The 13,484-nt window shown below is 50.6% G+C and overlaps 3 protein-coding genes across 3 annotated transcripts; all 3 read right to left on the reverse strand.

The window, feature by feature from the left end:
* Window positions 1-345: 345 nt before the first annotated feature.
* On the reverse strand, window positions 346-1,191 carry N7462_002729 (uncharacterized protein; the record flags this gene model as incomplete). The annotated part of the gene is made up of 1 exon (XM_057074455.1): window positions 346-1,191. One exon carries the CDS (start codon window positions 1,189-1,191, stop codon window positions 346-348), a length of 846 nt encoding a protein of 281 aa, XP_056938096.1.
* Window positions 1,192-1,678: 487 nt separating this feature from the next.
* N7462_002730 (ubiquitin carboxyl-terminal hydrolase) lies at window positions 1,679-2,569 on the reverse strand (the record flags this gene model as incomplete). The annotated part of the gene is made up of 1 exon (XM_057074456.1): window positions 1,679-2,569. One exon carries the CDS (start codon window positions 2,567-2,569, stop codon window positions 1,679-1,681), a length of 891 nt encoding a protein of 296 aa, XP_056938097.1.
* Window positions 2,570-7,745: 5,176 nt separating this feature from the next.
* Window positions 7,746-9,127, reverse strand: N7462_002731 (uncharacterized protein; the record flags this gene model as incomplete). The annotated part of the gene is made up of 3 exons (XM_057074457.1): window positions 7,746-8,215; window positions 8,474-8,626; window positions 8,683-9,127. The coding sequence occupies 3 exons, from the start codon at window positions 9,125-9,127 to the stop codon at window positions 7,746-7,748; spliced, it is 1,068 nt and encodes a 355-aa protein (XP_056938098.1).
* Between the last annotated feature and the right edge of the window lie 4,357 nt (window positions 9,128-13,484).

The following is a 13,484-nucleotide window of genomic DNA, read 5'->3' on the forward strand; positions in this document are numbered from 1 at the left end:
TTTAAAGCTTCTCTCGGAGGCACCCCATGCCTATCAATATGATATGACCGCTTGGAACTGCATATTCTTGGCAGTGTATTGTATGGAATAATCAAAGTATTACCTGATGGCCATTAACCCCTTCACATTCATGTGCTGTCACCGCCTGTATTGGTGTACTTGAATGCAGACCTCGTAGGCCAGAGTCCATGAGATCACAACTCAGAGACCTATACCCATATTGCAGACAATGGCACACACCACTTGGATCCTAGTTGCGCTGTAGCCCGTGGGCTTCGGCCCTCTAGGATCCAACTAGTATTTTCTCGACCTTGTAGTGAATGCATAATGCGACACTGATAGGCATCAGCCTCCCCACCCTGCACACCAACCTGCCATCTCCTCCGTCGAAACAAGCCGTCTCCCGTCTTCATCACACCCGAACAACCCCGGGCAGCGAGCAAACAGCACACAAGCTAAGATGTGCTTGCACACTGGGGGTGAAACCCTGTCCGTACGACAGGTCAGCGTCCCGCCGAATGGGTAGTCAACGGGTCTCTCCCGGTGACGCAGAATCGCCAGGTCGGAAGGGCGCTGCGCAGCAGACATCCACCCCAGTCGTGATCCTAGATCTCGGAAAGCTGACAGGGCGAAGGTGGGACAGGTACAATTCCATGCATGCAGACGAGTTTCGTAGCCTTTTTCTTGTTCCTGCGTAGGAAGATGCGACGACGTTGTGCCGGGCTGATGCGGGATGGCAGAAGTGGAAATGACAAAAAACATGTCTTCATCCGGTGCGGTGGCATTCTTGGGATCTGTATTCGTTTTTTTTGTAACCGACAAAGGTTGGCCTTCTGCTGCTATTGTTGGGTCTTGACCAGGTTCTGCAGGTGCAGCATCTTTTTTGTCACTCCGCACAAACCGCCGCACCAGTCTGCGATCGAGAATATCAAGGGCTGGCAGAAGATCATTTGGGAAGATGCAGTGTAGAGTAAGCATAAGAGGCTTCAGTCTTGCCAGTTGTGAAGGTGCGAGCCTTGCCAGAGGATTCTGGGGTTGATCCTCTTGGTGGACTTGCTGCCTTCTTGGGGTGTCCAACTCGTTAATCCCGATGCAAGCTGAGGGAGCTTGGAAGCCAGCTAGCTCGTGTATTAAAATGTCAATAAACTCAGGACCATTGGGTAGGTCATTTGAAGGAGTTGAGGCCGCCATGCGTCCAGGTGCTAGTTATGGGATGTGGTCCGGCTCAAATGTAGCGGGGAGAATCTGCCGAGGCGGGCAGATTATGATATCGAATTTGCTGAATGAATTGCGATCAAATGATTTTCTTATTGAAAAGTAACCCATCTTTTTGACAATCATAAATCGCTTGTCCCTTGCTGGACGTCTTTATTTTAATTAGTATGGATTTTCTTCAAACGCTGTATGCTCAGATAGAAATTTGCATGAATACTTTATATACGTATTTATTTCTCAAGAAAAGTATAGATACCTATCGCACTGATACACGAAACGCAGCCAAAAAATTATCAAAAGCGCATAACAGAAGAAAACGACAATATAGAGGGAATAGACAATCAAGACATTAACCACATGACGGTTTCAATCGTAGTCTTCTCATCACCTCTTTGCTTAAAAATTGTGCAATAATACGCCGTACTCTTCTTAAGCATCTGCTTCCTCCGTCTCAATCTATGGCTTATCCACGGTTTTTCTCATTTTTCCTCTTTCCTTTTGCCCTTCGAGTTAGATTACTGATTGCAATCTTTGCAATCTTTGCTTTCTTCTTCTGTATATTATCGTCCGGCTCTTCCCCAGCTCTCCTCTTGCTCAACTTTTGTTCACCTTTATGATTGATATATTCTATCCTAAAAGCGCAGCGCTGCTTATCTTCGAGGTCGTCAGATACCGGAAGTGTAAAGGAGCCACTTGTCTGAGCTCCTTCGCCTCCGATAGTTGAAGTCCAAGAAGGAATTGAAGCAACAATAGGTGCACCCTTGACAGGAGCCGTTGAGACCGTCATAGAAGGAGCAGTTGTTACAACAGGAATGGCCGTAGATGCAGCACTCCTGGACTTTACAGTCCATGTCCCGGGTTCTTGACCCGGTGCTGAACATAATTCAGCCTCCAACAGACTTTGAAATGCTGGATTCGTGGGAAGCCGGCGGTAAGCGAAGACGTAAGCAACCTTCTGAAACTCTTTGTCTGCAGAAAATTCTTCGAAGGATGTAATTCCAGATAATTTTTCGTCATTCGCCAGGACCCATGTCCTATCTTTGCCCTGGAGAGCAATCTGATAATGACCCCGGTCTGTGTTCGGTCCTTGGTGGATCTGAACCGACGACAATTCATACTCAACCGCCTGTCTATCTGTACCCCAGCGTGAATCGAAAAAGCTTGGCGGGAGTGTTATTTGCGCAGAGAAGGTGATCGGTCGATTGATCTTGGTCGTCTCAAATGCGTCGGTGACTGCGGACTTGTGGTATGTTATTCGATTGAGGTGGACAAGGAGAACTTCAGGAGGGTGGCCAAGCTCAACTCTGGTACTTCGTGGATTATTGCAAGTTGAACAGTTCCCACTATCGATCATTGTTTCAGCCATAGCGAGTGCGATGGCATCCTCGATGTTCATACTACCTTCATTATTGTCGAATCGTGCATTTAAAAAATTCAGATCTTGCCCCACGGGACTAGGCGGAGAACATGCGCTTTGACCCGTGCATTTATTAAGAGTAAACGTGGGAATGATAAAAATATCACGTAGATCGCTACGACTGTATGTGCTCGATAGATTAGTTGAACAGTTGGGAAGAAAACAAACCAACCGGGAAGAAACACCAACCATATCTCCTTGGTATCATTTTCAAGTTGTCTATATAACTCGTTCCAAAACTCGACACTATCTTGCTGGCCCTCTCCATTTCTCGACCCCCAGTCGGCATAGATGCGGTCCCAGAAATCATCCAATGCGAACTCCAAATCTCCAGCCTCGCAATTCCAATATGCGACACTGAGCGCCTGGAATAAACATATTTTGCACCTTTTATCGAGCTGGTCACCTCTACTGACTCCCTTGTCATATATACATCTCGCACCATTTGGGATATGGTGCTTCATATAATAATCTATCCAATGTACAAAGACCGGAGCATGGAGAAGCATCTGGAGAGTCACATTTCGATAGCATTCTGCGAAAGCTTTATTTGTGAAGCCAACTTGTGATTCAGAAACGATATCTTCATCCCAGTCTAGGTTGAAGGGGCTCTTTTTTGGTCAGACTTTTATTCTTGATTCTGATTGCTCATGATACTTTTGGATGAAAGGAGCTTCTTACCCGCCAGTACTGCCATTTCACACTCCCGGGTGATGCCATCTTGTTATACACTTTTTGTTTGATATGGAACTATCTAGAATGAGCTGACAAGAGAAATTCAGAGCGGACAGCAGCACACTGTTTAGATAGTACAGAAAAATCAAGCAAGTGAGTTATAGAGACTAAACGCCGCCCTGGTCATTATATTAAATAGGGGCTTGAATTCATTCTCTGCTGCTCTGAAGAAGGTTCTTTGAACAAAGAAACCCAAGAGATGGGAGTAATCTAGCATGATGAATTTAGATCAATAGAATCTTTGACTAGCGTGGTCAATAGCTGTCTGTGCAAGAACTAAAAAGCACAAAGACGGTCAGCCCAAAATATCCCTTTCTTTGATTATTCATTTGATTTTTGGCCATAATGAGACCTCAAGACTTCTTTTGGAGACAAATGAAGTTGTCTACGAAGTCCGCGAACAAGAAAGATTGCTTCGAATTACATCGAGTGCGCAAGGAGACCAAATTGCGAGAAAAAATCCTCTTGACGAGTACAGTAGTCTTCAAAGTCAGTTTGACCTCGTACTCTTTGACTTGAACGCCGGAGAATAAATCTGAACTTCCCTAATCCTGTTTAGGGTCACCGCTTTATTAGTAAGGCAGAACTATGGTGGTAATGACTAAACTACATCCTAGGACGTATTGAAATATACGTAATGATACATCGCATCCTGCAGAACCGCTGAGTAGACCTGGCGATCTAGGAAGGTCGACAACCTAAGAGATACTTGAAACTTACGAATAGATATAAAGATAGAGAATGTATAAGGATGCAGCAGGCAGTTACAGCTAACAGGATAGATATCATTCTTCAAGCAAGCAAAGATGCCGAAACGAGGAAGTGGAAAACTCCGGTCAAATGGATAGCCACAGGATCGTGGCAAAATGGTCATCGATCCTAACCAGGTAGACGCAGAAAAGGCGAAATCGGAGTCAGTAAAGACTTTTAGGGCCAATTATTGAGAGACACCAAATATTAGAATGACTAGGACAGGGTCAGAAGGGGTTCCAAGCATCCAAAATTTCCAGGTTTAGACGTGTATGGCGAGAGTGGCCTCTGGTACTCTATTCTTTCACGTCGAAAATATCAAATGCACAATTCAAGAAAGGTACTAGATCCTCGCTCCGTGTCTTTCTTGTAGTGGTCCTAGTTACCTGAATGAACCTCTAACCTGAGCAAAAGTTCTTCGATTAAGTTTAAGTCCAGAGAAATTTGGTGCTAAGTTGGCCTATATACCCTTGGCGTCCGCGCATAGTTGTCCAAGTCCTTTCGACGGTGAAATGACGCATAATCTACGACTAAGACAGACTGAGGTTCTTGTTATCATATACGGTGCTAGAGTAGCTGAGCTACCAGCATGTCGTAGTGCAATATTTTCAGAATAACCTTTTACAATAAGAACTCGTTTAATACTAGAGGTTGAATCGTTGCATCTATAACTTGGAGTCTGTCCTATAGGAATACGACTACCCCTTCGAGGTAAAGGCCGGGTTTCTTATATAGGTGATCAAAGAGAGCTTCGATAATCAAGGGATTTATAGTTCGTTTTCGTCCTACCTAGGATTGTAGCACGTATAAGCCTCTAAATCATCGTAAGTTGTTGCGGATACTGATGATGGTCTGCTTGCTGCATTCAGCCTGCTCGACTATTTTAGACATACTGAAAGATTCGCTCTCCATCGTATCACGGATGAGAACAAGCTTTGGAGGCGATAGTCTTGGAGCTAAGTCGCCAGGACTAATAACGGTCAGCAGGGAGCCGTTGTGCAGGAAGTTGCACCTTGTCACGAAAGGAAGAGAAGGTAGAGGAGACACCGCGTGTCTGCTACTTTCGTGTAAAATACACCACCCCTTGTAGTACTAAATACGTATCATAAAATACATGAGCTATTATAGAAAGCGGTCTGGAGACAAATGCTTTAAAAAATGTCCAACCAAGAGTCGCATGTATAAGATTTAGTTTCCGGAAATCAAGTCCAAAAGCGTGAGTACCAACTGAATTCGAACACTACTGTAGTCGACAAAATAAGGGGGGGGGGGGGGGGGATGGGCTGCAAATATTTACGAATACCATCCATTCGTCTACGCAGAACCAGATCGTCTCCTGGGGGCAATTCTGCTCTAGGGCTACTGGGCCGGTTCTTGGTGCTGAGTCCGTCTCGAGTTTGCGGCGGCCCCATAAGGAATTTCCAACGTGAGAGGTTTCGAAGAACTCCCGCAACTGATTCAATTTTGATTTAGTCCAGTAGAAAAGAGACAAAGGCCCGAGAGGATTCTTGGCTATACCCCCGGCTTGAATTTCATGGATAGCAACTTCTGCTGTTGGGCCGAGGTGGGCCAGCAGGTGCTGACTTCGCACACCACTGTTATCCCGAACTATACTTCGAGTTCCTCTGTCCTCGCGTAAACTATCGACTGCCTCAACAATTGTCACACGACGGAGGAAGGCTTTTAGTTCCCGCCACGGGCGGTTCCTGGATCTCCCAATGAATCAATAGAATACGAAGGAACCATCAATCTCACGCCAGGCTCACGAACCCGCCACCAAAGTGAAACGCCCCAACCGGGCAGCGTCCGCGCCCTCAATAGATCCCTCGTCCCATCTTTGTTCTCTCTCTCTCTCTCTCTCTCTTTCTCTTTTCCGTGTGCCTGTTCCTTTAATTCGGGTTTCGATTCGGGAACGGCCAGGTCCCAGCCGTGGGGATGTCAGGCCCCGAACCGTGGTTTGGGATTGCCGTGAATAAAGATCAACAGTCTCCGCAATGGTCTGGAAGCCAGAACCGCCCACCGAATCTAGAATTCTAGACCTTGCGCTGTCCGCCAGGGAGGAGCTTCCTGAACCATGTCCTATTATTATTGCCTCCCGACTCTCCCGTTCTGATTGGGAAGGAGTCTCGACCCGTCGCGGAGAGATGTGAGGCATCAACTGTCAGGAGGGTGCCGATCGCCCCTGCCGCTACTCTAATCGGCATGTGGCAAGTTGCAACGGGACTCGATGGACCCCAGAACTCCAAGAACCCATCAGGACTCCTATACTTCTCTCTCCCTGCCCACGGGTCAGCGTACCGCGGATGCCATCCGAGTTCCATAGCCCCCGGCTTGTGCTTGTGCCTGAGCACCCCGAAGTACCTGAGTACCCAGCATGGCAAGGACCCGTAAAGGACTGATTTCTGGGCCTGGACTTGTCCCGACCCATTGACCTGAACCGGTTCCCCTTCCACCCCCGTCGCCCTTGACGTGTCACCGGAAAAACAAAACAAACCCCCCAAGGCCGAAGGCTCAACATGACCCTTTCGCCTAGGAAAGAGCCCCAGAACGCCAGGGCCAGCCTTGACGAAATCAATCAGCGAATCCCACACTAACTACGAACAGACAAGAGGAAGAGGGGGGTGGCGCCCATCCCAGCGGTCATTTCCCCACAAGGCAGAGAGGGGTGTTTCAGGTGAACACTTCCCCCGAAAGTGGAGCATAGCTTGACGAAAAGACACGCTCGCGGCATGCGATTGCGCCGCCATTGATTGGTCGCAGGAGGTGCAATCGTGTTGCGAGTGCGAGATCCGGCCGAGTCTTGAATCCTGGCCGAGCTGCAGCTCCTGCTACATCGGGTCGCGGATGGCCGCACCATCGTCATCGTCACACTCATCTTGCTTCTGCTTTTTTGTTTACGTATAAACGGGAGAAGAAGGGGTTTGGGGGGAGGGGAAAGCACGGAATAGAAATGTCTTGGTCGTGGGCTGGGTTGGCTCCGGCCTCTGAACCCTGACGAGGGAAAGAGGGACCTATGGAGACTATACTAAGCCACTAATCATCTAAACATCGAAACGAGAAAAAAGAACATAGCTAAAGGGCTAAGTAGACAACTCATGTACAGGGTACAGATGAGTACATACGGAGTACTCGGGAACTGCGTCCTCTGTACGGAGTCCTGAAGGTCAGGCTATGTGGGTACGATCCCACTGGGGAATTGGTCTTGCGATGATGATGCTGATGCTGCTGATGATTCCCGTCGTGCTAGGGACCAGAATGGGACCCGATGGACCCGATGGAGAACTCCGGGCCATCCCTAGTTCGTATGTTCGACATCTGCTCGTTCTCCAGTCCCCGTTCTTAGCCCTCTTAAGTCGGATTAGTCTTCTCTTAGCCTAATTACAGCGTCTTCTTGGTTTGTATTTTCTTTTGATTTATGTTCCCTTTTTTGAAAAATTGTTAAAAAATAAAAATAAAAATAAAAATAAAATCCCAAGTGATTTAATTAGGTTTCGTTTCAATAGCTACCCAATCCTCCCCTATACATCGGGATTCGCTGGCGCTCGTCGAGGCGATTCAGCGAAAGTACTGCTCATCGACCATCCAACTGCGTACCTCATATGTACTAATGTCCCGTACTATTGTCCCTTCAGACTCTCTGCTTGCTTCTTTCCTTGCCCTCCCCTTCCCCTGTCCTCTGTACCAATCCCGACTTGACAGCAGCGTTCCTCGCGTCTACCGAAGATCCACCGTTACGCACTGCCCCGTCAAACGGTTGGGCGCCACTCTTTTCAGCTCTGCCACGCCGCGTCTTGATCGAAGTGGAGCCCGGCCCCCGTCGTTCTCGGGCTTTCCGAGAAAACCCAGCTTCCGTGGACGGTGGACGATGGTCCCTGTTTCCCGTCACCCACGGCCCTGGGTTTCCCACGCCTGACGCCTGACGCCTGACGCGAAAACCCCGGTCATCATGCTCTTCCCCGGTGCAAGAGCCCAACCTACGAGATGGAGCGGCATGTGCGGGAGACAGCGTGCGGGCAGGGAAGCCCTGAAACGCCAGGAAATGAAGCGTGAGGGCTAAAACCGGGTCCTGGTGGACGTGTCGGACATTTAGGGCGATCACTGCGCAATAAATAGATGAAGCAGAGCGTTTGATCAACTCCTCCACCACTTAGGTCATCGTTTGGGCGATGATCCAACGTTGGCCCGCTCTTCCCTGCTTCATGGTGGAACCGCCCCCCCCCCCCCCTCTCTCCTCTCCTCCACTCGGGCTTAGGTCATTTTTGGTGTCTGGTCATGGGTTTTCGGCGCTGTGGCCGTGCTATGCAGTTAGGAGCATAAACAGAGTGTATTCGGAGGATATCTGGTAGTGAGAGCTACCGTCCGTCGGCTGTGTATCATGCTGTACCTCGTCCTGTGAAGAGAACAGGGTCCGAATCGTGGGATTCTCTACGAGATACGGTGTGTCGTGTCCCTCGTGGTGGCTAGAGGCTCTCCGATTCACAGCCACGCCTGCAACGGTCACATTCCTTGCTGGGTTCTCAGTGGTCGTCGTTCATCGGATCTGGTTCGTTCTCCCCCGATCAAACCCACTTGCGCTCCAGGGATCATGCCTCGTTGTCCTGCCCGTCTGCCCCATCTGCCCTGGTCTCGCCCTGAACCATCTGACCCTCCGCGAAGGAATGGACCCGACGCCGCCCACGACACCGACAACCGTCGGCAAGAGAGAAGAAAAGCAAGACCGTGAGCGCGAGAGACGGGATCGTCACGGATCGTCCTCGCTTCGGACCAGACTGGAGCATTGGCCGCGGCCGTTGCCCCATTTTTTATTTTGGGCTCCAAATACGCCCCCCATCCCGACACCATCGTAGGCATGGCATCGACGAGCCCGTCGATGCCGTTCGGCATTGGACGATGAGACCGCCCCCTCCCCCCTCTTCTCCCTCCAGGTTCACCGTCGCCCCTCCTTCCTGCCTTCCCCCCTCGACCCAGGTGGAGCAGATCAATGGACGGATCGGGGGGGGGGGGGGGCATTGTTCTTTTTTTGTGATAGTCGAACGAGAGTTGAGCAGAGGGAGGCAGGAAGGGAGGGGGTACGTCATTCTAGTAACCCGCTTATCCATCAACCCGCCTATGAATGATGGTCGCGTTCGCATTGCTCGGAGAAATTGCCCGCAGCTGCCCGCTCTCTGCATCCCGTTGGTGCTAATGACGAAACGAGTAAGGGCCAAATGCAAAATCGGCAGTGGAGATACAAGAGTCGTTCGGGGGAGAGCTACAGCTATACATAAGAGAAATCGAACTGAGGAGCTGTCGAACTACACCAGCATTTTTCCATAGCCCCGTATCGGGTGCGCGTGACGGGGACTAACTACTATTAAGGGAGAGCGAGGAAAGATGTCGAGGCTGAGAGGACTACACGACAGCGAGACCAGTTGACAGGTTGAATGCTGATCTGCGCATGGACTTGACGGGTGTTTCAGGCCGGAAAGGACCATGTCCGAACGAGGGAAAGCTTGGTCGCCAGCTCAGTCATCAGATTCTAATATCAGAAATCTCATCTCACCATATCATCTCTCTCTCCCTCTCTCTCTCTCTCTCTCTCTCTCTCTCTATATATATATATAATGAGTTAGCTAGACGAGTTAGTGGATATAATATAATGATCATCATCCACGTTTGCTCCACCGGGTGCAAGAGGTAAAGGGAGTATATATCGGAATAGGAAGGACATGGGGCACGGTCAGAAAGAGAGCCCTAAGAGAAAAGAACAGATATAGAGAGAGTGAGAGTGAGAAAGTAAAGAACTCGTGTTCGAGCCGGGTTCTGAAGAACCTGCATCGCCATCTCCACCGCCACTTTGCGCAACGGTCCCAGGGTTGGGCTGCATGCCCGCATGCTGCAGTTAGAGATGGCTTTGCCACTTGGGGCTCGTGCCAGTATTTTGCAGGGTGCATCGAGCCAATCACGGAGAAGAACACCCAGGTTTCGCGGCTGCGTCCTCCTGCAGGCGATGCATATTCCACCGAACTGGCGCCCATGGCACACGGACTTTTTTAATTTATTTTGGTTTGGCGGAGGGCACTGGGTCGTGATGCCTGCCACCATTCAGCCCATCGAGCCCATTCAGCCATTTAATTCTCGGCACAGGGGGGTGGGAGAGAGGGGGGGGGGCGTTGGGGTAGGGGCGGGGAGGGCAGGGAAGTTTGGGTAGGTACGTGTTCCTTGTATGAGAAAGATAGTAGCTCGGTATTCTAGTATTCTCTTTTCGGGGGCCAGCAAGATGGAGCTGTTCCGTGATATAGTAGGCACCACTATACCTGTAGAGTGCTCGGTATTCTCCTGCCATCCCAAGACAGATCCTCCTCCACAGTTCGGGTTCGTTGGCAAGGCAGTGTATCGGCTAGACAATCAGCCTATCACCTTTAGAACGCAATCTACACCCTACGACCTATGACCTACACTATGCAATATACTATAACCAGATACAGAATACACGTCGACAAAGCCCCATTAGCCAGTCCCTCGAGCGACCATTTTCTGGACATCTCTCTCTTGTCATAGCACTGTTGGACTGGTTCTGATTTGTCTCCGGGGACAATGTGCATTCACACCTGTCAACCATCCCGTCGTGCCCGTACCCACACCGGCATTGTGGCTCGACCCTGAGGTCATTTCCCGCCCAAACGCCCTCGCGAGCCCAGAATCCAAGTTTCGCGGTCGACCCCACCGGTCCCTTAATCTTCTCATGAGAACGCGTTGTCCCCCTCAATCTCCCAAATCTCCCAAATCTCCCAAATCTACCAATCTACCAATCTGCTAATTTCCCACGCTGCCACTCTCCCGCCCCGTCGTTCGACGCCTCCCAAGGTGCGGTTCGGCACCATTGCCTCGTTCTGGGCCTTCCAAGGCCTCCTCCCCTCCAAGCTCCAGCCCAACATAACAAACCCCGTCTCTCGTCTCTCGTGCCCTCTCCCCCACCCAGTGGGCTCGCTCTCTCAAATGACCGTGGCCGCGCTACCGCGCAACCTGAGACCTTAGCCTCGGTCGCTCCACTGATCACATCTCTGCAACATTACCTACGGAGAATGCCGAGGGCGATCGCAGGGCCGAGAGCTAGGACACCCTAGCCACCCCGTCCCTCTCTCCTGCTTGCCCCCCCGGGATCCTAGTCGGGCGCCTTAGCCCTGAGAAGGAAGATGGGCGGGAAGCACAGACAACCGGGTCGTTCTCGTGTTTGCTGTTGTTAGTTTTCATGATTTATTATTTTCGATTTTTTTTTTGCCCCCGGGGCGATCCTAGTAAATCCCAGCTGCACCTTAATTCATCACGTCGCATGCACAAGAACCCAAGCTCTAGCGGAGCTGGGAAGCTCAGAGCTGGAACGAACCAGGAAGTGCGTGGGGAGGGGGGTGTTGGAGTGGGAAGAGTGTAGGGACGAGAGGATTCTAGACCCAACAGATCAACGGGTCCAATTTCGCACAGTTCTGGCCCTGTTCTTCTTGTCCGGGCTCTATTCGCTCTGTTCTCTGCTCTCTGTTGTCTCTGAGGAAGCCGGGGTTGGGGGGGGGGGGGGGGGGGAGAAGAATAGTCGTTCTATGTTCTCTCAGGGCGAGAGAATCCGACGAAGGGAAAGTAGTGCGACGCCGTGTGACCGGAGCCAACAAACTACGAACGATGGGCCTGCCGCACAACGCTCTGGGGGGTCTTACAGCGCCGAGCTTATCCGGTTTGAAAAGGGGAGGGGGGGGGGGGGGGGGAGGCAAGAGGCCATGGAGCGGATGCATCTTCTGGAAGACCAGGGGACACTTCCATGGACATCGTAATCTGGACCGGTCCCCGATGGGATTCGGAAAGGGAAGGGAAAATTGAAGGCGAAAATAGGACTGGAATTACGGGATCTTTTTATGACAGGAGGCAGAGTCTGGGACCCAGGAACCATCGAGCCAGAAAAGAGAGAGAGAGAGGGAGACAGAGACAGTTCCCTAAAGAAGTATCTATGGAAATGCACACATGGATGGACTCCACCGAGCCAAGTCGGGTTGCCGGAACACCAGGGGGAAAAGGGATCCACATCGGAGGCAAAACGGAGGCAACACGGAGGAAGAAGAAAGAAACAAGCCGGATTGTTAAAAAAAAATAAAATAAAAAAGAAGAAGAATAAAAGCGAAGAAGTCAAAAACAATAAAAGAATAGGTATAGAAGAGATGTCAAAGCTTGGAAGCTGAGCACATGCGATTTTGGCGACCCATTCTTCAAGGGCCGAACCGCACGAGTTCTACGGAGTACTCCCGGGCGAGGAGAGGATTACCTAGTGGGACAATCGAACTAAAACAAAGCTGGGCTTTGGTTCACGAGTAGGTGGGTTGGTGAGGTAGGGAGTTACCGCTGCAACGGAGTATATACGGACCAGGGTCACCAGTCAAGCCCCGACGCGAGAGGACCGGCCCCAAGCCCTAGGAAACCAGAAAAATCCCCGAGTGGTTGCACGGGGACTGAGGCTGCAAACCACGTCGGAGGGACAAGCTCGAAAGAGGCAACGCCCAGCCGGTGCAAGTGGGACGAGGCGACCACAGACCCCAGATCCCGGTCGATGGCTTGATATCCAGCACGGGACAACAGAAAAGCGGGAAACAAGAAAAAAACCAAAGACCCTCAGCCACCAGAGAGGGTCGATGGGATGAGCACGGGAGAGGAGCAGAAGAGGAGGGGAGGGAGGGGGGCAAGGGATCGGAGGATGGGGATAGGATAGAGAGATTCAGCCCACTCCTGTCGCTAACGGCAGAAAGGAATAGTTGAAACGGGCACTGGAGAAGATGAGAGGACGCTGGGGGAGACACGCTGTTCTCGTAGGCTCCGGCGCCGGCAGACGATGCCCCCATTGATCGTACATCGTACATCGTACATTGTGCATTGTACATCGTGCATCATCCTTGCCTAGACATTATGACCGCCATTTCATCCTCTCGCGCGGTCCACCCGAGGTTCCCGTTAGGAAGGAGAGCATCATGGCAAGGATTGACGGGTATTGCCAGACAAGAGACGGAGTAGGGAGTAGGCACTTCCTCATTTAAAACGAGACAGCTCGCTATATTCCGCCCATAAGTCAACGGGGCCCATTGACGGGTCGAATCATTGCAAAGTTGAGGCCCTCCGGCAACTAATTTACACATTTCCCTTGAACGCGAGTTCTCTGGAGATCTGGAGAGAGAAAGAGAGAGCAGACAAGGGCCAAAGCAGAGCCCTCTTCGGGTCTGTTTATTTCATCTGCGACAATTATCATAATAAACCACATCAGCATCCTGAACCTCATCCACGATGCTGCTCTCCCCCGCTAGGGATATCAAGTCGCGGCAAGTGATGAAGTGACGATAGCAGGAATACGGAGTAG

Source organism: Penicillium macrosclerotiorum, assembly GCF_028827735.1.
Source record: "Penicillium macrosclerotiorum strain IBT 26536 chromosome Unknown utg000002l_segment0_segment0, whole genome shotgun sequence".
Classification (NCBI taxonomy): domain Eukaryota; kingdom Fungi; phylum Ascomycota; class Eurotiomycetes; order Eurotiales; family Aspergillaceae; genus Penicillium; species Penicillium macrosclerotiorum.